The 24,533-nt window shown below is 39.1% G+C and overlaps 1 protein-coding gene and 1 long non-coding RNA gene across 3 annotated transcripts; one reads left to right on the top strand and one right to left on the bottom strand.

Annotated features, from left to right (window-relative positions):
* Nucleotides 1-992: 992 nt before the first annotated feature.
* Nucleotides 993-14,766, bottom strand: tbx21 (T-box transcription factor 21). The gene is made up of 6 exons (XM_084434544.1): nucleotides 13,942-14,766; nucleotides 5,848-6,002; nucleotides 4,554-4,675; nucleotides 4,214-4,372; nucleotides 3,791-3,852; nucleotides 993-2,728 (listed from the first exon to the last, which is right to left on the bottom strand). The coding sequence occupies exons 1-6, from the start codon at nucleotides 14,472-14,474 to the stop codon at nucleotides 1,933-1,935; spliced, it is 1,827 nt and encodes a 608-aa protein (XP_084290670.1). The 5' UTR covers nucleotides 14,475-14,766; the 3' UTR covers nucleotides 993-1,932.
* A 174-nt stretch (nucleotides 14,767-14,940) lies between these two features.
* On the top strand, nucleotides 14,941-24,172 carry LOC311306626. Of its 2 annotated transcripts, XR_014630188.1 has the most exons (6): nucleotides 14,941-15,117; nucleotides 15,197-15,265; nucleotides 16,182-16,357; nucleotides 16,855-16,968; nucleotides 17,107-17,242; nucleotides 23,281-24,172. It is a non-coding gene; the product is annotated as an uncharacterized lncRNA (long non-coding RNA). The 2 variants fall into 2 exon arrangements; XR_014630189.1 differs by having other exon boundaries at nucleotides 14,941-15,265.
* The last annotated feature ends 361 nt before the right edge of the window (nucleotides 24,173-24,533 follow it).

Below are 24,533 nucleotides of genomic sequence, written 5' to 3'. Positions count from 1 at the left end.
ACCAAATGAAACCTGAGGATTACAAGACCCTGTCTAAAACAATCACCTTCACACAAGTTGCCAGTTTTACTTCTACAGTACGTGGTAGAAGTGAAATTGTTTTTCAGCACTATGACACTTTAGAGAGATTTTAGAAGAATCTTTAGAAGATTTGCTCTTCTAACACCATGATCTCTCTATATATATACAGGTTCAGTTTTGCATTTTAAATTTGCACACTATTTTTCCCCTTTGACTTATTAATCTTTAACTCTCTTTCTTTGCCTGTTAATGTGTTTTTCTATATATATATTAGTAAAAAGTAATCAGTTGACTTAACTTTTAAAAAAAACTGAGGAAAGCCGTTGCCTTAAAATTAAGTAAATAAACTTCATGCATAATTGAAAAAATTAAGTTGTGTAACTGTCAAGTTCACATAACTTAATTTTTTCAATTATACATGAAGCTTATTACTTAATTTTAAGGCAACAGCCTCACTTTTTTTAAGTTAAGTCAACTGACTATGCTGATTTGGTGCTCAAGAAACATTTCTTATTATGATCTATGTTGAAAACATTTGTGCTGCTTAATATTTTTGTAGAAACTGATCAAACTGAAATGCATTCTATCAACCATGTTATGTCTGTCTATTAAAAGATGGAATCCCAGCTGGTGCACATAGAGCCATGGTCTGTTAGACATCGTGGCTCTTTTATTTCCAGCATATGTTGTCTGAGTGGCCTAGGCTTTAATGTGCTTATTGATTGTGCTCCCTGTAGGGTTGCATTTTGGGATTGACTGGACACACAAATGTTGTACTGTAATGAAGGCTCGCATTCGAATGCACAATGTATTGTGCTAAATTGTTTGCAGCACACAAGTGCATTCAACATTAGCCTGGTTAAATATAAATCTGTTTAATATGAAAGGTCTAATGTTGTTTACAAAGAGACAACATTGTATTATTGTACAGTAACAGGTTTTTTTTTTTTTTTTTTTTTTTTTTTTTTTTTACAATCTGAAAAACAGCTATGTTACACCAACCATTGCTGAAGCCAATTTGAAGATCATCAGCACATGCCTTCACAGGTCCAAAGCATCACATCTTGAGTGAGTCAAAATCATGTAATTTAGAGACCAATTAAAAGGCTTGTGCATAAAATTCCAGGTTTTCTGCAGCCATACGATAGCTTTGGATGAGAAACAGACTGAAATTTAAGTCATTATTCGTCCGCTCTGACTCTCCTTTGGTGCGTTCATGAAAGAACAACCCATGTCTGAATTGCAGATCCCATGTCCGAACAGCAGATACCAGTCTGTTTCTCATCCAAATCTTGACATGTAGCACATGAGTTGTATGAACTACTTTTACGGTGCATTTTGCGACTTTTAAAAGTACTTTGTTGCAATTTCTTTAAAAATGTCCTCTTTGTTACACAGAAAAAAAAAGAAAGTCATACGCGTTTGGAACGACATGAGGGCGAGTGAATAATGACAGACTTCATTTTTGTGTGAACCATCTCTTTAAGTCCACGTCTTTACAGAATGTGACAAGAACGTTTTGATTGTTTTTTCGAGTGTGCTTGTGGCGCGTGGGTTTTTGTGAGGTGTTTTTCGTGTCTGTGGCTGATGAGGGGGACAGAGACAGTTCCTTTGGGGGAGTGTCAGCAGGTGTGCTGTGAAATCTTCAGCTGCTAAAGTCACACAGGTCTGTCTGTCTGTGTGTCTCCAGGCCACTGTCTCAGCGCAGTCACATCGTCTTCATCTTTTGTGCGACCGTGACCTTCAGAACACCTCCACATGACCCCCAAACATCTAACACAGGGAACACAAAGCACAGAGGGGCCACCTGGCACTGTAGCTACTATCACAGAGAGCTTGATCCCTGTGTCTCGGGTCATGCAGACAGACGGTGGGTGGAAGACAGTAGAAGCGCAGTCTGACTGTTGCTTTTCAGTGGGTGTAGAAGCCGTAGTAGCCCGCATCACTGCAATTGTCCTTTTCGCAAGTCTCCGTGCTGCGGTTGGGAGGGGAATTTTCCGTGCTGGACGTATACGGCGACACGCGCCTCTTCTTATTCTCTCCTCCCTCGAACAGACCTGAGTCGGCAGAGTCCACCGATTTAACCGAGGGGGCTTCCATCCAAGTGTCCTCCCCGGACTCTTTGGACTTCTCTTGGAGCAGTGGCTGGCGGTGGGGCTCGAGGAGCGACGGGGAGGGGTGGAAGCGTGAGTTCGCTGCTGAGGGAGATGACGACGCAGCTGGGGATGAGACGGTTCGGAACCAGCTGATGCTAGACCCGGGTTTACTGTGGTGTGGGTGATTTAGGTACTGCGTTGAGGGACGTCCTGAGCTCCACGGCCCCGGGTTGGCGGCGGACACCGGCCCGGAGGCAAAGTGGCTTTCAGGGTAGTAGCTCAGCGGGTGGTGGGGGGACGTCTGAAGCGGAAAGGGTTTGTAGAGGCTGTTGGAAGGGTATTCGCTCTCGTACGCGTTGAAGTCGAGGCGGTTCGGAGGCACCCCCTGCTGGCTGGACAGGTACCAGCGGCTGTGAGGGCTGGCGGCGGGGTCTTTGGGGCACTGCTGGGTCATGCTGACAGGCTCACGGCTGTAGAAACGACTCTGAGACAGGGGACTCATGTACTGGTCAGACAGGTACGGCTGGTGAGGGTAACAACCGCCTGGAAGGAGCTGCTGGCTTTCGGTTGGGGAAGGCGTGAGGCGGTCCGAGTCAGGAGGTGCGTACAGCCTACATGAGAAAATAGAGGGTCAAAGGTCAACTTCAACAGACAAAACACCTCCTGAAATGTTAATCCGTTAATGTTAAAAAAAAAAACATTGGTGAAAATCAAGTTTTTAATGTTGTTTATGTCTATGTGGTGTTTTAATATGCTTTAAGACAAACCAAGTGCAAATTTATAAGTCAACACCATTGCTGAGTATTTTCTCTTTAAACCTGCAGTCTCAAAAACGCGGTTTGAAATCGCCGGTGTTTCTGACGTCACAAACTACCTTGTAACCAATCCCGTCAACGCGCGGGCGGGCTTTCGCATATCATTAACTACAGTCTCGAGAGAAGCCAGGTTATCCTGGTATATTTTTCTGTTGATATAAAAAATCAGGTACATTTAGCAATATAGCGGGTGAATTATGTATATGATGTATATTACAATGTAATGATGAACTATATGTCTTTCTCCACTGACGTTCTAATTTGTTCAAAGCGTCTACAGATGAAGATTTTTTTTTAGAAGGCAGCTGTCTGACTCTGAGATGGTGAACGGGAACATGGTTTGTGTAAAATTAGCAACACATTATTAGCTGTTTGATAACGTAGGCAAGCCAAAGGCTAATCATATTAATTACCGTTATGTGTCCGACGTTGTAGAAAGAGATACGTAAAACACATTACCATTCTGACACGTCGACTTGTTTACGTGCCAGTACTTCACTCTTCCATTTCTTCTTCTACATTCAATCAGTTTTAAGGCATGAATAAAATAAAAAAAAATTCACAGGAAAAAAACGTTTAAATATGTAATTTTGGTTATCAAAGATGAGTTACAAGGGATACAATTATTGACTACAAGGGGACTTTAATACTGTTTTACCATTAATTGAAGTGAGAATGCCTTTTAAATTCAGAACTGAGGTAGTGAACAAGATGTAGAATTGCAATTCGAATTTAAATGTAAGGAAGTGGAATTTAAAAGATTTGTAAATCCATATAGGCCTAACTGTAATTTAGGTACCTGTAAAATTAGACAGACCGACAGAGAGTTCCACAGAGACCAATTTTTCTTTTACTTACGTGTCATAATTGTCCCGGAAACCTTTAGCAAACGGGTTATGATCTATTTTCAGCTGAGTGATCTGTGAAATGGCAGGGGAAGGGGTTGGAGAAAGGGCAGAGAGAGAGAGAGAGAGAGGGTAAGAGTAAAGCCACATGGGCACATGAAGCACAGTCAGGGAGACTGATAGATCACTGTCGTAACGAAATAATTCATGCATTACACTCATCCTCTTTCCTACAGCCACAGTTAACATCTCTAGCACACACAACCCTTTACAAACATCACAGACTCAATGTGCAGACATAACACAACTATCTCTTCTGGGTCGTCCCACACAGTGATGTCTCTTTGTTTGCTGGAAGCAGTGGTTATGTGCAGTTGCAATTTGATTAATAAAAAAAATAACCCACAGCATGAAGTGTTCAGATGACGTGACTTACATCTGCATTCTGGTAGGCAGTGACGGCAATGAACTGAGTCTCAGGGAAGACAAACGTCTGAGTTTTAGAGGTCAGGAAGGCATCCTCCGTTCCATCCTCCTTTACCTCCACGATGTGAAGACGTGGTTGGTATTTATGCAGCGACTGTAGCACTATCATCTGTATACCAAGCAATGCAATAGTCAGTGAAATAGTGCAGATATGATATGGTGTCGCAGAAGGATTATATATTCAACCCAAATGGTACTCTCTGTTTGACTACAACCAATGTTGACATAGATGACTCAGGTGTAGGCATGCTGTCGTAAGACTGCTTAACGTTTTTTTTGTATTATATTACCTGTCCTACGTTGTTAGAGCTGCCTTTATTATTGGTAAGTTTCAGTTTGCCAAAGGAAACTTCTTGTCTCATCCAGTGATTCCCAGTGTTGGGGGAGTCTGGGTGCATATACATTCTGTTTCCTGTAAAAAATAAAATAAAATAAAAAGTTTAATGAAAATGGATACACTCATTGCAGTTTAAAAATGCATGTATTTAAACCACATTTTACTGTCAATGACATGGTGATTTTTGAAAAAAGTGTTTTTGTAATAAAAATGCAGATATTATGTGAAATATCATCACAATTTAAAATCACTATTTTGTATTCTAATATATTTTAAAATGTAATTTATATCTGTGATGGCAAAGCTGAAATTTCACCAGTCATTTCTCCAGTCTTTAGTGTCACATGATCCTTCAGAAATCATTCTAATATGCTGATCTGCTGCTCAAGAAACATTTCTAATTATTATCAATGCTGAAAACATTTGTGCTACTTTAATTATTGATTACAGTTTCCACCAAAAACATTTTGGTGGACAAGTAGCACAAGTGAAAAATTTTTTTTTTCAGAATAGATAATGTTCTCAAAATGTTAAACATTATTTATACATAAACATTATTTTTTACATTGTTCATGGAACATCTGAAATGTTTTATTTTATTTTAAACATTAGTTTCATAACATTCATAGAACATTCAAAGGTAACTTTATATATATATATAAGTAACTATACATATATATATATATATCTTTTTTTATTATTTTTTATTTATTTATTGGCGCTTTAAATGTCGAGAGAACATTCAGAAGTAAGGTTTTCGTAACTTTAGGGTAATATTAGCAAAGTGTTCTTAGAACATTTTTTTTTTTTTTTTTTTGCTGCATGGGTACGTGCCATATTTAGGAAAGGATAGGTAAGGAGTTCAAGTAAAGAAAGACATGAGTATATTTCCAGCCAGAAATGTTGTACTTTGTGAATTGATTAGAATAAGCCAATTAAGAGTGCAATGGCAAGTGTTTTACACCAGTACTACAATGCAATCTCCAATGAACAGCAGTTGCAGTGCAAGATGTTGTGGTGGGCCACATGCTTATAGGTTCCTCTGATTGTGGCATACGGCGGTATCAGAAACACTCGTGCATTTCTAGCCACAAAAAGACTCAGCTCAGGGTGTGTGAAGTTTTCTTGCATTGCTCAGAAAGCACCCACACCGTGAAAACCACAATTCAGATAAAGACATTTATCTTGTTTGTAGGTTTTAAATGTAGATAGTGGCCAGGAAAAGGCAGTGTATTACTATCGGATACCTGGCATGTTGCCTTCTGCCTTTCCACACTGTACCCATTTGCCTCCTTGGTATCTCCAATGATGCTGGTCAGCAAGAACCACGTCCACATATATGTTATAATGAGCCGAGGGATCCAGTGAGCTGATGTTGAAGCTGAGGAAAGGGAACATCCTCCTGTTGACAGACAGATCAGAAAACACAGTGAGATGACGCACCCAATGCTGTTGTTATGGATAAAGATTTGAGGTCACGGACTTAACTAGTTATTAGGGATGTAGTGATATTAAAATTCTCGTCAGTAGTGATAAGCGCAGAAATGTTTTACAAATAACAAGGTCACATGAGACACAGCCATCTTCTAACCGTATACATACTGGGAACTATATTCTTAGAAGGCGAAGTACTGCTACTCGGGCGGAGTGATTTACTTCAACTCTGAGCGAACTCTCTGCTCCTCACCCCGGGGCTTCTCAGGTGCTGCTTCGCCTTCTGAGAATATAGTTTCCAGTATGTATACGGTTAGAAGATGGCTGTGTCTCATGTGACCTTGTTATTTGTACACGCTGTGACTATACAAACCACAACATGTAAATAGGAAAATGTTGGTGTTATTTTGTCACTTATTGGGAGCAGTATGCTAGCTGGAGCTGTTTACCTCCAGTCTTTGTGCTAAGCTAGGCTAGCGGTGGGTGCGTCAGACAGTGTTACGGCACGCACGGAGATGAAAAAAATATGTACGGACTTATCTAACTCTGGGGGATACGGTGAATAAGCTAAAGTCCCAAAAAGTCGGCGTGTTCCATTAAGAAATAGGGTTTTTAAAAATGATTATATTTAAAATTTTAAAATTACACTGTCCTTTATGCTAAGATTGTGCTAGATGATGGAAAAATGTTATGAAATGTTTTAATTTAATTTAATTAAACATCAAAAATCAACTGACACATAAATGAAGAAATCATTCATATCTGATATGATCCCCATATATGAGGGTGAGTATTTGGTGGTGAGCAATAGTTGTGTGGGCACATTCATTGCGATAGAAAGGCAACTGGGAGCAGGCTGTATGTGAATCTTTAATATGACTATTAATAAAACATGTTAGGAGATGCATCTGCTTGATTGCTGTAGTTTTCCTTGCTAGACAGATTTTGATCACAGTGCACTGATGGAGAGGAGGTAACTGGGAGGTCAGTGTGTCCCATAGGGTGAAGTTTCCAAAGACGCTTACACTTAGGCACACACTTCCTGCAAAAGACCCAGTATTTAATGTTCTACAGCCGTGTTTCTGTGCCTTTTCACCTTAGCACCAATTGTGATACAACAAACTTTTGACATCAGCAATCCTGGCTTCAGTTCAACCTCACCCAATACTATGACGCTTTCGGTCTCACTAATACACTCCAGAGATGACGTCTATGCTACACGGCTGCCATTCAATAGATTCAACAGTTGCAGGCTACTGCTCATGCTTGTATGATTTCCCCTCAGCCGGATGCTCCTGTCAGGTGACACTCAAGTGCAGTTGTCTTCTCGTATCTGTGTCTGTATCATATCAATTCCATGAACTGGATACAGACCAAATAATTTGTATATGGCTCAGAATGGATTTAGGTTATAAAAATCTCTCACTCTCTGTCCTGTCTCCTGTGCCTTTGAGCTTTCGGAGTGAAACTATAAACCTTTTTTTCCTATTGGGAAGAGCAGGGGGTCACATTATTGGAATTCGTTCTGCTTTATATAGAAATTTTACTTTGTACATGGATATAGAATTGTTTATTTTGGACACATTTGTGGAAATTGTTGGCTAATTCTTATGAAACGATTTTGTTACATTAGTAACATGACATGTACACTTCCATAATTTTTTTTTTTAAAGAAATTAATACTTTTATTCAGCAAGCATGCATTAAAAGTGACAGTAAAGACTTTTACATGATACAAAAAAGATCTATTTTAAATAAACGCTGTTCTTTTGAACTTTCCATTCATCAAATAACCCTGAAAAATGGTTTCAACAAAAATATTAAGCACATCTGGTTTCAACATTGATGATAATAAGAAATGTTTCTTGAGTGCCAAATCCGCATATTATAATGATTTCTGAAGTGTCATGTGACACTGAAGACTGGAGTAATATGTCGCCATCACATTAACTACATTTTTAAATATCTTAAAATGGAAAACAGGTATTTTAATTGTAATAATATTTCACAATATTACTGTTTTATTGTATTGTTTTTATTTATTTAGATTTTTTACTGTATAAAATAAATCTGGCCTTGGTGAATATTAGAGTTTTTTTTTCAAAAACATTAAAAAAGAATCTCACTGACCCCAAATTTTTGAACATTATTGTACTGTAAGTCTAACCGTAAAACAATGTTAATACAACTATTTATGGTTAAAACAAACAGTGAAGTTTAGCATTGATGTTTCCCATTTAATGAAATAGTAGTAATAATAATAATAATAATAATAATGAAGCATTTATATAGCACTTTCATATGTAATACAGCACACCCAAAGAGCTTTACAATCATGTCAAGTGTCTCTCCTCAACCACCACCATAATGCAATGCAAATTATATTATCATTTATCTCATGCAGTGTGATCACATGAGAACCAATGATGTCTGACTGAAAAACCCAAAACGATACGTGTATGTACAAATGTGTGAAAAGTTTCAGTGAGTTACAGCAGAGGGAAAGTTTCTCTAAAAGCAAATAACAACAGTACAATGTTATGTTCTGTACTTTTTTTTTGTACTTTTCGGAGTTCAACACTTTACAGTCATTGTCTACTTTTTTTTATGCAAAAGCGCATGCACATTCTACTAAACATTTCATTTTGTGTTTCCAAGAAGTTACACTAGCTTCAGTGGAGTGGAATGAAATAAAGAATCACCGGTTTGTTTTAGAAAGAGAGAGAGATTTTTCGAACTGAAGTAAGTTTCTCTTTTCAAGAAGGGTAAAGGACGCCTGATATTGAGGATTGGAGCGTGATGACGCTTGTTTGCTGCAGGGTGGCATAACACAAGCGCACGGACTGCCCACCCACGGGGCAGCTGTAATCAATCATCATTCTCAGATGGAGCCCTGGCATTGTGCTGGTGAAGAGACCCAACAGGTGAAGGGTTTCTTCTTCCACATCAGTTGTCAATATAAGTGAAAACAGAAACCAGAATCGTCTCTGTATCATTCAGCTCATGCGATGCCTCCTCGTTCTGAGTTATAACTATACCGTCTGTGGCAGTCACTTTCCTCATCTGACTGAGCCTCAGAAATTGTCATACTTTTTAAAAATGAGACATTTATAAGAAATCAGTACCTGGAGAGGGGGAAACCAGTGGGTTCACCACTGAGAGGAATGTTTTGCATGAGTAGGAGTTTAAGGTTTACAAAAAAAAGTTAGAGGTTAACCTTTGGAAACTTATCTGCCACTCCTTGACTCAGTGATGGAGCCATGAACACGGTAGTAGGTGGTTGCCAAACAAAAATGCCTCCTCTGCTGTCTAGGACTCTAGGAAGATACAGTTTTCCATACATATATGTGTTTCCCCTTAGCACAAGAAGTACTTCAGAGTAACTTGCAGAGTAAAAAAGACAGGAAGGGACCATAAAAAAAAAAAAAAAAAAAACCCTGTCTGGATATAGACTGGTGAGGGGGCTTTCTCCCCGAGCCTGTCATTGATTTGCCAGGACAGGAGTTCAGGTCTAGTTTGTGTCATCCTCGTAGTCTTGATTCTTCTGCAAACATGCCACTCTGCCAGTTTTTTTTATACGTAAAGGTAAAATATCAAACATGACACAAGCCGATTGGCATGTACAGTAAGCACTGCATGTTTACGTGGTTATTGTAAGCAATTATGTGAATGTGGTTACATTCAGAAACCACCATATATTTGCTGATGTTGGAGAGTTGTCATTGCTGTAGTGATGAGTTTGTAGCATGCTGCTGAAAAACAGTGGCTGGAAATGGAGCAGGCAGCAACCACAGATACATGTATAGATGATCCCTTTGATCTCGATAGGGTTCTGCTGATGTGCTACTGTCACAACTCATCTGTTTCTGTCAGAGCTGCTTGATGGGGTCCCGCTGGAATCATGTACACAGCCATCAATCTGTTCTGTAGTGAGCGGTGACTATTCGACAAGTTTGCTGCTTCTGAGGTCTGGCTTTTTGCAGCAAGACTGCATACTCCATGCCACTATATGCAGCTAAACAGGATGTGATTGTTAGTTGAAAAAAAAAGAAAGAAAGAAAGCTCAAAGGCTACAGACAGAGAGGCCTTGATGGTGCAGGAGGAGAGATTGCATTGTATGCAAGGCCTGGACAACCTTAAGAATTTTAATAGAACCGATGCATTGATATTGCAAAGGTTTCTTTTGTTGTAATTCTTTAAAAGTGACTATAAAGTTATATAAGTCATGTTTCAAGCAAAACACAAAAAGAAGTTGGACAGGTTTTAAATTGAAACCCTGTCCTAAATTGAAATTTTTAAATTGAACTTTTTACAATTCACTAAAAGCACCTTGAAATCGGTTAGTAGTCAAAAAATGGCTCAGAAAAGTGAAGTCAGCTCTGAGAAAAGCTCTAGCATCATCCGTTTGCAGATAATTGGTTTACGCTGAACAAAAAAAATGGGTGTGGGATTTCACAAATAATTCCCAAGAAATGGCAAGTAGCACATTGAATTAAAAATTGAATTTCAATTTTAAATATACAACTTGTGCAATGCAAAGAATGCAGTTCATGCATTATTAAAAGGATAGTTCACCTAAAAATGAAAATTCTGTCATCATTTACTATATTTCTATTGCAGCACACAAAATAAGATATTTTGAAGAATGTTGGTAATCAAACAGCTTTGGTCACTATTGACTTTCATTGTCATTTCATCTTTTTTATGCTTCACGGAAGACAGAAAGTCATACAGGTTTGGAATGACATGGGGTGAGTAAATAATGACAGAATTGACATTTTTGGGTGAACCATCCCTTTAAGTGTCCATACTTTTTTTTTTATAATTGCCATCTTCATAATCTTACCTAATGCTGCAATTTAAGGGAGGCCAAATAAAGGCCAGATAAATTATTCATGTGCAACTTTCTGCTGTGCTGCATGGTTTGTACTCATTGTGCAGTATATTTACCATAAATTGATAATGCTGTGTGTGAGTAAAGAAAAAAAGTTCCTAAGAGTTTCACTATACGCAATTTTAGCCAATAAACAAATGCTTGGAAAATTTCAAGCTTTTTGCGGTGTTAAATATGAGACATGTGAATCCACTGAAGCGGAGAGACAGCTTTATTTACACATAAAGCAGAGACCCATGACTCCTCGGAGTTTGGTTTTCACCAAACCTACAAAGAAACCTACTCGTTCACATTTCATACAAGCAACTGAGGCCAGAATGTCTTTTATTACTCTTATATATGGACTTATATAGATATACTGACAACAACAGTGAAAAACCCTAGTTCCTCTTTTAAGGAGTATGTTGCAGATGTGTTTGAAATAAGACATTTTTTTATTTATCTTTAGTATTTATCTACCACTGAGCATGCAATGGAATGGATCTTTGACAACATCTGTAGTTTCATATCCCTCCCACTAATGTTCTGTGAGGTAACGTTTTCATGAATTTCAGTCGTTATTAGTATCATTTGGCACCCTCTTGTTGCCTTATTTGCCTCTCAGACTAGCATAAAAGCAAGACAACGCTCACCTACACCAATCTATGTTTAGAGCTGATGGCCTGTGCCTGTTTAAGTTTGTGAAACCTGGTGGCAGGGGTGAGGTTAGGGGCCAGTTTTAGAGTTCGACTTGAAAAGGGCCGAAGACCTCTGCTCTCGTCTTAGACTGTGGGTCTTACGGTGCATTTCAAAGCCCTGACTCGGACTGCACTTCGACTTCTGAGGAAACGTGCATCACTGCGCTCACAGGGTACCAGACCAGTGGAGAGAGAGCAAAGTAAAAAGCGAGAAAGAGAGCGAGAGAGAGGAAGAAAGTGCCTTCCTTCATTTCCTGCACTTCAAAGCTATACCTCCACTGATGTGTATGGCCATCAGAGTCTCACTGGTGCTCAACCAACTTTACCCCCAAACGTACCACCCCCCTCCTCCTTACTTTTCCACTTCCTGTCTTGGGCAGAATTACATGAGCTATGACACTCACTGGCAATGAAAACCAATAAAATAACCCTTATGTTTAATGCACATTATACCGTACATAACAGAACGTACTAATAATTCGCAGCAAATCACGTGTACTTAAATAAATTGACTCAAACTGGTGCAATTTCTAGAATGTGAAAAGATAACTTCACCAGATCAGATTTGAACAGGAAATGTAATGATTCAGAGGCTAAATGTCATGATAGCATTAAAAATGATGAATCAAACCAAACAAGGTTTTCACGTTTACGTGAAATATTGAATAATCTATAAGCCACTCGATTCCCACAATAGGCTGTTTAGTGATTTGAAGTATTTTATATGTAACATTCCTTTGTAATTTATACCATTAATAAACTACATGACGCTATTTCATTATGTTTTCTTTCTTTCTGCATGTATTCATTCTGAATGCGGTTTTCAAAGGGCTTCAAGACCCCTGCCTGTAGGTTACAGGTTACAAAAGCGTGTTCTCACACACTCACAAACAGTTATACCGTACACAAAGATGCATGCATATCTGTGTATAACCTATCAAACTAACAATAATAATAATAATAATACAAAATAAATACATATCTCTGTTTTGAAAATTTAGAAAATGTAGGATTGGTTTTTTTATGGTGCGTAAAAGTATAGTACAAAATAAAATAAAGACAGTTATGAGTGATGACCGTGGCAGCAGTGTTTTTAAAGTGATAATGCTATGAGTTGTTGTAGCAGTTAAATGTGAAATTCAGTCATATATTAAAACATTAAGATAAAAACATTTAGTCACCTCTTCATTTCAAGGTTAGGCGATTTGCATTCAAAACCATATTTAAATGCACATTGTATAGTATCTTCTGCATACTGAAAAATACTGAATAAATTACAGTCTCTAAGTGTTACTTTTTATCTCTGAAATAAATATTTGTAATAACTCTTTGAACTTAAAGTATGAGCGTTTTCCCCCGCCTGCTTAGCCTCCTATTAGACTGTAACTGTTTCTGATGCTGTCAATTCTCATATATTTTAACAGAAATATTTCTTTTATGGTGGCAGGTGAGATGAGCTTTGATATTATTGGTCAGTGCAACAGTTTTCAGTATTATTATTATAATGTACATATGCTAGAAAGATTCTATGATAAATATCGTTACCAAACTGACATAATGGCCTAATTATGAAGTTTTATCAGATAATATTTTAAATTCATATCATGCAATGACTATGCAATCTATGCCTTGAAAGCAGCTCTGAAATGAAAGTGTTACACATCTGTAGATTATAATCATCAGGGAAATGTTTAGATAGTATATGCTCGCTGACCTGTCAAAGAACTTCTCTCCCTCTCTAGGGACCCCAGTAGTTTATAAGTCATAATATTGAGTTTGTATTTATATATTTTTCTTTTTAATTACTCGTGATAACTAAGTTTGGTCATCACGTTCTTAAATCAAAAATAAAATAAAATAAAATAAAATAAAATATAAAAACATCACCAGTTCTCATAAGCTCCTGTCAGATTTCTTTCAAATAATATGGTAATTTCAGTTTCCAAAAATTTGTGTCAAAGTGCTTATAGGTACAGTGAGAGAATTTTACAAAGTGCTAACGGTATTTGTTTACTTTGGACAAAAACTGAAACCAGGTCGCGGTCTGGTAAAAAAAAAAAGGGATTAGATCAAAAGATCTCTCTGTAATTAGGCTTCTAAATTTAAGACACATAGCTATGCCAAGGACTCGATTTCATGCCCACCTGCCCTGGATGGCACAGCTGGCAATCATAAGCACAAAAGTAAGAGGAATTAACATTCAAATGGGGCATTTGGAAATGCTGAATGACCAGTTTCTTACTCTCTAATTACGCACAGAAAAATCTGCCATGAAAACAAACGTCTATGCTAATGACATAGGCTATTAAAGAGTGGCTAACCAAAAGGCTTCTTACCGTCCCTGTTTCGTTATGATCATCTCTGTCTGATACTTGTGGAACTTTGCCCACAGCGGGTAGTTGTTGAGGAGCACTTGTGTCTTCCCGGACACCTGTAGACCAGGTAAAGTGTACATCGGTGCTCGCGGGTACCCGTGCTGAAAAGAAGCCGTGTAGCTGTCTGCGCCGCTCGGATACACGTCTTTACCGTTGGCTGAAGAATACACATCGGCTCCGGCTGGAACGTAAGTATGTCCCGTCCCGCTCCGGCTGGTGAAGTGACAGCTGCCGAGCGGAGCCGGTGTGTAAAACCTCCCAGTCTGCGCTCCCGCACTTTGGTGGTGCTCAGCGTGGAACGGCAACGTCAAACTGTCCTGTCCGTTTGGAATCGAGTCCTGGTAGTAAAACCTCGTGTCTTGGATGCCCATTTTGAAGTCCGATAAGTCGCGGTTTCGGTGCAGGTGGCTGGTTAATTCTGCGTCTTTGGCGAAACTTTGCGCGTCTGTTCCATTCAACATATTGAGATACAAATTCCTGCCTATGCCGCCCATCTGCAGCACCGGTCCGAGCTCACTAGAGGTGTCATAGGTTTACCGTCCGTATACTTTAACATTTAAAATAAGACTCTAATACAAACTTTATATAAACTGCAAGTTCTGGAGCGTGTCTGCAAAGCGCGCAGTGTAATCTAGTTTTAAACTACTTGAGCAATCTTCCCTTTGATTTATCTTAATATGTTGAAGACATTACCACTATGTAGTATTTGGAATAGGAATCGGACTTAAAACACATGATAAGACTCTATGATATATCCATATCTCGAATGGTAATTGGTCCGGAGGTGGGCTTTACACTCAGACTGGGCGTGATAGGCTTGATGCGCGAGGACGGGCCTTCCCCTTTTATCAGGGGCTTCAGTTTGATACTCACTTAATAGAACTGAACAATCGTTACAATGTTAATTCATTGAGTGCATACGTAAACTTAATTAGTTAGGGGTATAAATGCGTAAATAGATACAGTAGGCTATATACAGTCATACTCAATATGATTTTTAAATAATATTTTTTATTAAAAATAAAACTTCCTATAGCCTATATTTGATAAAATAGTGCAATCATTATATCTCATTAGATATTTTTGTGTTGATGAATAATACGTGGAAGATCTAGCTAAGAGATACAGTCACAGAGAGTGAGTCGTTTTCCATCCGTTTTCAACTGATTTTTTTACTTTTTGATTCTTACATTTATGACATTCATTTCCACTCAAGCGCACAGAATTTTTGTCTTCACTACAAGAGCATCTTTATTGAAATGTTACAGAAATAAGCTGCATAAAGGTAAATAAGTGCTCAGATTTTTTTATTAGACATTTGCTGTACAAAAAGAAGTTACATGATGATGTTACCAGCTGTATGATGGCATTTTAGTAATTGTGTATAAATTATGTCTTAAAGTTCTTTTACAATAAGTAATATTACAAAGACAAACATAAAACATTACCATGCGTAAAATTACATAAAACAATGCAGTAAGCATAAATAAATAACATAAAATTGTAAACTGTGTATACTTTGATCTTATGTACACAAATAAAAAGACACTAATTTTTACATTTTTAAACTTTTACTTATAAACAAAACATAATTTCAAGGTATGAATATTGCCTAAATAGTATTTTATTTTATTTCTGAGATAGTATTTTATTTTATATATATATATATATATATATATATACTATTTCAGAAAGAAAAGTATATATGTATGTAAAATATAAAAAATATATAATATAAAATAGTACTTTTTAACAGCGTAGAAAATGTTTTAACTTCCTCACTTTGTTGTAATGTGAAAACTAGTCTTGTGTTGACAGCGATTCAGTCTTGTATAAGTCTTCTTTTTATTATTTTGTTATATTAGCTTGTAGTTCAGTTATTTGTAAAAAGTTACTTTTTACTTAAAAAACAACATAATTTCAAGGTATGATTATGCATAATATTTTCTTTTCTTTCTGGCTTTTGGCAATATTTTACAGAAAAAATGTCCACTTAAGTTATTTGTATATACATCATATCATATAAGTCAATACCTCAAACCAGCAATGTACAAACAAACTTTACACACACACACACATGCACGCACGCACGCACACACACACACACACACACACACACAGTGTCCCCCCCAGTGCAGGTATGACACAATTGCCTCTCCGCACTGTCATTTCTCTAATTCCACCTCCCGCATCTCTCCTAGCAAGGTGAATTCACAAGGTCACCAGTTGAACTCATTGGTGTTGACACCTCAGATGATAGCGTATTGTCCCCAGTGACGTGTTCACCAGGCTGGGCTGATATACTCTCCACCTGCCCTGTGGAAGTGACCACCACCTTAGTTAAGCTGATCTCCCGCAGGCGACACTCACCACGAAGGTACAGGACACAAATGGTGCGCAGAAGCGGCCCTCATCTACTGTATCAGCAATTAAACGAATCACACTATACGCACACAACACACTGCCCTGCAGTCTGTTAAGCATTTATGGAGAGGCTTTGAATGCCACGCATTCTCAGATCTAGTTGGCGCAGTTGCCACAGGTTAAGTGTGGGAGGAGGGATTTTATATTAGTGCAACTCTTCTTTGGAGCAGTGTCTGTATGTATGCAAAATTTGTCCTTTTATTGTAGCAATAACATGAGTATGAGGCAATCAAATGATTCACTTCTTATTTGCTGAATATTGTGTTGGTGTTCCCTCAGTATTGTTTTGTACAAGACCAGCAGCAATTTTTATGAGGTCATATTCATATCTGTGGTCAGGGAGTGGCAGAAGTGCCATGATGTAAATGATATAACCAGAATCTGACTTCATTTTAGATTTTGGCAAGATATGTTTGCTTATGAAAGTCTCCTAAAATCATGTCTTTTCAGTTGATGCTCAATCAGAGAGTGACGTGAAAGATTGCTAGATTTCTTTATCACACTTCTTCATCCTGCAGTTTCGGGGCTTGAGAGTTTTCATGTGGTGGGGTAATGTAGTGAAGTGTAAGTCTGACTCATCCTGTGTTAATGCTTTTTCTAAACATCTGAGATTTTCCGTCAGTAAAGATGATCTGTTAAGCAATATACCTTCAGCTATATGCACCTGTGATCAGTTTCTGTCTGCGGTCTTTCTTTCCACAGCAGCGCATAGCTCTCGTCTCAGTGTTACGGAGGGAAGAGGACATAGGGCCTAGTCGGACGCCCCACGGAAACTTGAGCGTGCCTAGTGTTTTTATGGACCCAAACCATGCCTGCACTCCATCAGTCATGTTATACGGTCGGTGTTATCAAAACAGCACTTGTTAAATGTCAAATCTCACTTCCTTTTCCTATTTACTTCATTTTTGACTTGCTCTAAGATATAAAAACAAATACGTTATATACCCTAAATAGGCCTGTTTTATTCAGTAAATGTATCATTTTCAATCAAATAAATAAATAAATACATTTTATCTATATATACATATACATTTTGTTTATTTAGAAATAAAGCATTCTTACATTTTCAAATAAATAAATATATAATGGTTTCTTGTATTTTTTTAATCATTTTGTTGATCGCTAAAGAACAAAATTTTGTTTATAAGCATTAAAATATCAATTAAAGTGGTATTTATGACATTTAAAGTAAAATTGTATGTAAATTACCAGTGTGACCATGTCGTCATATTATTGAAATGTATCAAAATGACAAATGAGGATTTAATATATTTTTAATAAATACAATTTAGGATTTAATAGTTTTTGAATCTTGTGTAGTTACAACATACATTTCCAAATTGGCAATTTTATGGAAATGGTTATAAAAGTTGTGGTTACACTTTATTTTGATGGTCCCCTTTAGACATTCTGTTGACTAATATTGCACCTAGGCTACATGTCACCTAACTCTCATTGGAGTACTGGTTGAGTATTAGTAGACTTTTAGGGGTAGGCTTAGGTTTAGTTGAATTAGTTGACACAGTTTATTATAGTCTGTAGAATGTCTGTTGGGGGACCATCAAAATAAAGTGTTACCAAAGTTTCTATTCAGAATAGGAAGCAAGTAAAATACATTCGAGCTTGAGTTTTACACCCTAATTAATTTTGCAATATGTATGTTTAAAAACTTTCCGTCCTGCAGTGACACATCAACATAAAAGAGAATTTTCCTATTAATAAGCATAAAATAATTCTGTGTATGCTAGCATATGAAACAATGTGTCAAAAAAGTGTCTTGTGGTTTAACGTGCAAATTTAAAACTACTAAACAGCAGAAAGTATAATATTATAATTATTGTGCCAGCAATTTAATGAGTTCATATTAATTGACAAGCTTCATTAAATATTTGCAGTCACACTGCAGGACTATTTAAACAAACAGTGAATGTTAAAATGCTTTCCTTAAACAAAAAGATAAATTTTAGCTTAAACAAGAGTTGATATCCATGTAAACTCATTAGCAATGTTGTATGATACTCTATTGCACTTTTAGATGGTGATACTCAGATTAATTTGTGATTTTATCATGAACTCCAAAGAGAATACATTGTCTGACTGGTGTTCTTTGTCTGTGAATATGTAGAGGTGGATGAGGACACGAGTGCAACATGTCTAATAATCAGTGTGTGAATAGCTCTGATTAGAGAGACATAGCAGCATATGTTTCTTCAAGTCAGCCCTTCCTGTCAGGCAAGGGTACCAAATTAATGCAACATATGCTAATTTGAATCCCCACTTTGGGTGTGAAAGAAGGCTTTTGGGAGGCACCACCGCTGTGAACGCAGGTAGGGGGGGGTCGTTGGAACAGTGAGAAAGGCGGCAGAATTAAAAGGTGTAGAGAGAGAGCGTTAGAGGAGTGAGAGACAGACAACTAGAGAGAAGGAGAAGAAGAGAGTAGAGAAGGTAGCACTTAGTGCTCTGCGGAATTCTCACCCGATATCACATGATCTCCTGGAGAAGTGCAAATGTATTCCACTGCAACCCTAGAAACACACAAGCTGCCACTTCCTTCGTTTATAATTAGCTGGTAATCAATGCTGAGTCTCTTGGAAAGGGGAGAAGACTTGTTAATGTCCATAAGGTCTTTCAATCAGCAATTTTTGCGATCTTAACATGTGTGGCGAATCATTCTGTTTAACATGTGTTAACACCTACTTTTTAAACATTACAATAGAGGCGGTCGCATCCATCAAAAGGGATTTTCCACATGTACATTCATTTTTGAATGTGCATCTGCTGTTGTTGTGGGGTTTGTGTTCTCCAAGCAGCCTCTGAACCCTGTGTCACCTCCATAAACGCAGTGACTGAGTGTAAGCTTGAGGCGCTACGTTGTACATTGTTAAGCACCGAGGAGAGACCCACATGCTGACGTATCCAGGGCTCCAGACGTGACCTTTCTACTGCAAGTGTTCTTAGAGACACACACACAAAAAAAAGGAGAAATTTTAGTCAAAATACTTTTTGTGTGTGCATCAATTATGCTCAAGAACTGAGTTCTGTTTTCAGTTTTTAACAAAACATTCCATTCTTTCTTTCTTTTTAAGTTAAATGATAATGATTTCACCTTTTCTAAGAAAGAACATATATATATATATATATATATATATATATATATATATATATATATATATATATATATGTGTGTGTGTGTGTGTATATAGACCATATACATATAATAAGTGCTGTCCAATCGCAATCAATCACATCTAACATAAAAGTTTGTTTATATAATATACAGTCAAACCAAAAATTATTCAGACACCACCAGATAACTGATATTTTTTTACTAGTGGGTGCAGGACACTATAGTTCATTTATGTAAGTGAGGATAGCAAAATAAAGTAAAATGTGACATATTATACCAAAATATTCTTCATACAGTGAACTACCAGTAACATTTATAAAAATTTGACAAAAAAATGACACTTTGACATGTTTTGCTTAAGTGTATTTTCATTTATTGCTAATGCGACCTTTTTACACCATAGACTGAACAAAAATAAGCACTGCTTGGTAATTGGTTGACCTAAATTGGTATTATCTAATTGTGTACTTAAATTTAAGAGCTGACAGCTATTCAACCTAATTAATTTGTGAGACAGTCTACTAGAAGGATGGCCAAAACCAGTGAAATATCAACTGATTTGATAACTCTGAGTTCTTGTCATATTTAATTACCATTTTCTAAACTATAGCGAATAAACTGTGATAATGTGAGAAATGTTGAAGGTGTCTGAATAAATTTTGGTTTGACTGTATATGTGTGTAATATATCTAAATATATATGTATGTGTATATATACATAGACAAGTACACACACACACACACACACATATATATATATGTATAATATATATATATATATACGTAACATAGATTGACCGGTAAATCGACAGCTTCGCCTTGCAGCTCAGCTCCTTCTTCACCACGACAGACCGGTACATCGACCACATTACTGCAGAAGCTGCACCGATCTGTCTGTCAATCTCTCGTTCCATCCTTCCCTCACTCGTGAACAAGACCCCAAGATACTTGAACTCATCCACTTGAGGCAGGAACTGAAGTGGGCAAGCCACCCTTTTCTGACTGAGAACCATGGCCTCTGACTTGGAGGTGCTGATTCTCATCCCAGCCGCTTCACACTCGGCTGCAAACCATCCCAGTGAATGCTTAAGGTCCTGGTCTGATGGGGCCAACATGACAACATCATCTGCAAAAAGCAGAGATGAAATCGTGGGGTCCCCAAACCAGACACCCTCCGGCCCCTGGCTGCGCCTAGAAATTCTGTCCATAAAAATTATGAACAGAACCAGTGACAAAGGGCAGCTCTACCGGAGTCCAACATGCACCGAGAACAAGTCTGACTTACTGCCGGCAATGCGAACCAAGCTCCTGGTCTGGTCGCACAGGGACCGGACAGCCCTTAGCAAAGAGCCCCAGAATCCATACTCCCAGAGCACTCTCCACAGGACGCCGCAAGGGACACAGTCAAATGCCTTCTCCAAATGCACAAAGCACAGGTGGATTGGTTTGGCAAACTCCCATGAATCCCTTCAGCACCCTGGAGAGGGTAAAGAGCTGGTCCAGTGTTCCACGACTGGAACAAAAAACGCACTGTTCCTCCTGAATCCGAGGTTCTACTATCGGCCGAATTCTCCCCTCCGGTCCCCCTTCTTAAAAAGAGGGACCACCACCCTGGTCTTCCAGCCAGGAGGTACTGTCCCCGAACCCCACGCGATGTTGCAGCGGCATGTCAGCCAAGACAGCCCCACAACATCTAGAGACTTGAGGTACTCAGGGCAGATAACATCCACCCCTGGTGCCTTGCCACCGAGGAGCTTCTTGACTACCTCGGTGACTTCAGCTTGGGTGATGGACGAGTCCACCTCCGAGCCCTCGGCCTTTGCTTCCTCAGTGGAAGACAAGTCGGTGGAATTGAGGAGATCCTCAAAGTATTCCTTCCACCGTCCGACGATATCCCCAGTTGAGGTCAACAGCTGCCCACCTCCACTGTAAACAGTGTTGGTAGGGCACTGCTTCCCCCTCTTGAGGCGCCGGACGGTTTGCCAGAATCTCTTCGAGGCCAACTGATCCTTCTCCATGGCCTCACGAACTCTTCCTAGGCCCGATTTTTTGCCTCCACAACCACCCGGGCTGCCGTCCGCTTGGCCTGCGGTACCCGTCAGCTGCCTCGGGAGTCCCACAAGCCAGCCAGGTCTGATAGGACTCCTTCTTCAGCTTGACGGCATCCCTTACTTCCGGTGTCCACCACCGGGTTCGGGGATTGCCGCCTCGACAGGCACCGGAGACCTTACGGCCACAGCTCCGAGCGGCCAATAACAGAACACCGCTCTGGTTCAGATCAAGGGGTCCGTTCCTCCCAATCACGCCCCTCCAAGTGTCACTGTCACTACCCACATGGGCGTTGAAGTCCCCCAGTAGAACGACGGAGTCCGCAGTTGGAGCACTTTCCAGCACCCCTCCCAGAGACCCCAAGAGGGCCGGTACTCTGCCCTGCCATTCGGCCCGTAGGCACACACGACAATGAGAGACCTATCCCTGGGGGGCTATAAGCAAACCCAAACCAGCCCGCCACCTCTCACCATGGGCAACTCCAGAGTGGTAGAGAGTCCAGCCTCTCTCAAGGAGTGTGGTTCCAGAGCCCAAGCTGTGCATGGAGGTGATCCCGACTATCTTTAGTCGGTACCTCTCAACCTCCTGCACAATCTCAGACTCCTTCCCTGCCAGCAAGGTGATGTTCCACATCCCCAAAGCCAGTTTCCGTGTCCAGAGATCGGGTCGTCTGGGCCCACGCCTTCGGCTGCCGCCCACAGGAGGGCAGTCCCACGTCACTCCTTCGGGCTGAGCCCGGCCGGGCCCCGTGGGGGGAGGCCCGGCCACCAGGCGCTCACATGCAATCCCCAACCCCGGGCCTGGCTCCAGGGTGAGGCTCCGGCTGCACCATGACGGGCGACGTCTCGGACCTTGTTTTTATTTGCTTCATAATGGGCTTATGAACCGCTCTTAGTCTGACCTGTCACCTAAGACCTGTTTGCCTTGGGAGACCCTACCTGGGGCATATAGACCCGGACAGCATAGCTCCTAGGATTGTTGGGTACTCAAACCCCTCCACCACGATAAGGTGGCAGTTCAAGGAGGGGATATATATAATTTATATATATACACACACACACACACATTATATAAAGAAATTTTCATGTTAGATGTGATTAATCGCGATGAATCAATTTGACAGCACTAATAATGTTGCTAATATATATATAATGCTCTTTTTTAGAATACATAATATGAGGGGCTAAACAGGAAATAATTGTAAGTATTGAATAAATGTAAATCTGAATATATAGATACAAATCCAGATATAGTTATAAGCCTGACTCTATAAATGTATATCCAAATGTATAGTTATGTCTAAATATATAAATATAAATCTGAATATATAAATATATATATAGTTATATGCACACATTACATTTTAATTTTATTTTATTAATGTATTTGATATTGTAACAACATGAGGGTGGTTAAGTGATGACAGAACTTTCAATTATGTGTCAACTAATGCATTTCTAATTTTTTTTTTATTGTGGTTAATTTATTGTTACTTGTCTGCATAATTTTTTATTAAAATACAATAACTTGCTCTGAAACTATTTGTCTCTCCCTCTGACAACACTTAAGACATAATGTTAAGCAATAGCCAAATAGCGTTTAGAAAACACATTACATCTGGCTATATTCACTTAATTATGTTATAATGGAAGGCAATTGCAATAACTTAAAAATAAACTGCACATTTTCATGTCATTTCAGCATTTAATCAGGAATGCTGCTCCAGTGAATGATGGGGAAGGAGTAGCACACCCTGAACATGTAGAACTGTGTCCACCAGTCTGGGCTGAGAAGGTGAGGAGAAGTCTGAAGGTTTTCTGCAGACGAAATGCCAAGCTTATCTACAGTTTAGGGCCTGCGTTTGACAGAAGAAGACAGCTGAGCTCTCCCACATTCCTTTAGCTTGCTCCGCAGGCCCCAAATGATCGCCCCCCAAAGCATGGCTTCCTCTTATTGGCAGAAGGACCGTACAATCCGCTTTCCCTTCCATCGCTCCCCAATGTCAGAAACGGGCCCCCCACTGTCGCCCACTTGGCGAACATTAAGAAATCATCACCGCTGTCATGACTACTGTCAGACAGGGGTCATCGCATGTAATGCGGAATCAGCAGCCTCTTGGGAACCGACCAGGAGAAAGCTGACTCTTAAAGATGTTAAAAACCTGCATGAGAGATCTGACGTGCCCCACCGTGTCTGCTCTGACTGAAATCATGAATGAGCAATAGTGTGTGTCTCTGTCTGTATCTGTTGGCTCGTAGCCTGGAAAAAGTATGTGGGCTAGTGTCGAGTCTCATTTGCGTTGGTGAGCCGTGACAGCCATAAATCACTGCAAAAGCCCATTAAATCCACTTTTGTATATAGTCTGTAACAAGGCAATACGAGCAGGAGTTTTGTATCTTAATACATGTGGGGAGGGAGTGACAGGAGGAAAACAGGAGAGATAGATAGTGTAAAAAAAAAAAAAGACATCAGTGCTTATAGAGCAGAAATGGAATGTTGCTGGGCAATGTGTTGGTTAGGATAGAGCTATAGACATGTAAAGATGGCAATTGGGTACCAAAGGAGCTTCAAAAAAGTATTGAACAAAGGCTGTGAATACTTATGTACATGTTATTTTTTATTTTTAATAAATTTGCAAAGATTTCAAACAAACTTCTTTCACGTTGTCTTGAATTTTTGAGGAAAATAATGAATTGAATCCATTTTGGAATAAGCGCTGTGAATAATTTCCGGATGCACTGTACGTATTGTGTACTAATTCTAATCATTCTAATAATATTTTCGAATTATTTTATCACATAATATGGATATACAGTATCCATATAGGAAGATTGACTTGGCTAGCGCTGAGCAGACAACACAGATGGTGAGCTGAAGTGAAATACATCTCACTCTCTCTGTTTTGACAGGCTTATGACTGGTTAAAGGGAAGTCGTAAGTAAATTCACAGGAAT

The sequence above is a fragment of the Rutilus rutilus genome, assembly GCF_951802725.1.
Source record: "Rutilus rutilus genome assembly, chromosome: 16".
Classification (NCBI taxonomy): Eukaryota; Metazoa; Chordata; class Actinopteri; order Cypriniformes; family Leuciscidae; genus Rutilus; species Rutilus rutilus.
The sequence above is the reverse complement of the archived record's forward strand: the minus strand, read 5'-3'. Positions and strand labels throughout refer to the sequence as shown.

Excerpts from the sequence above, each read along its gene's own strand:
- tbx21 (XM_084434544.1), bottom strand. The coding sequence starts at position 14,474 with ATGGGCGGCATAGGCAGGAATTTGTATCTCAATATGTTGAATGGAACA. Across the intron at positions 6,003-13,941 it reads ATCATAACGAAACAGGGACG|GAGGATGTTCCCTTTCCTCA; the intron begins GTAAGAAGCCTT and ends GTCTGTCAACAG. Across the intron at positions 4,676-5,847 it reads GGCAGAAGGCAACATGCCAG|GAAACAGAATGTATATGCAC; the intron begins GTATCCGATAGT and ends TATTTTTTACAG.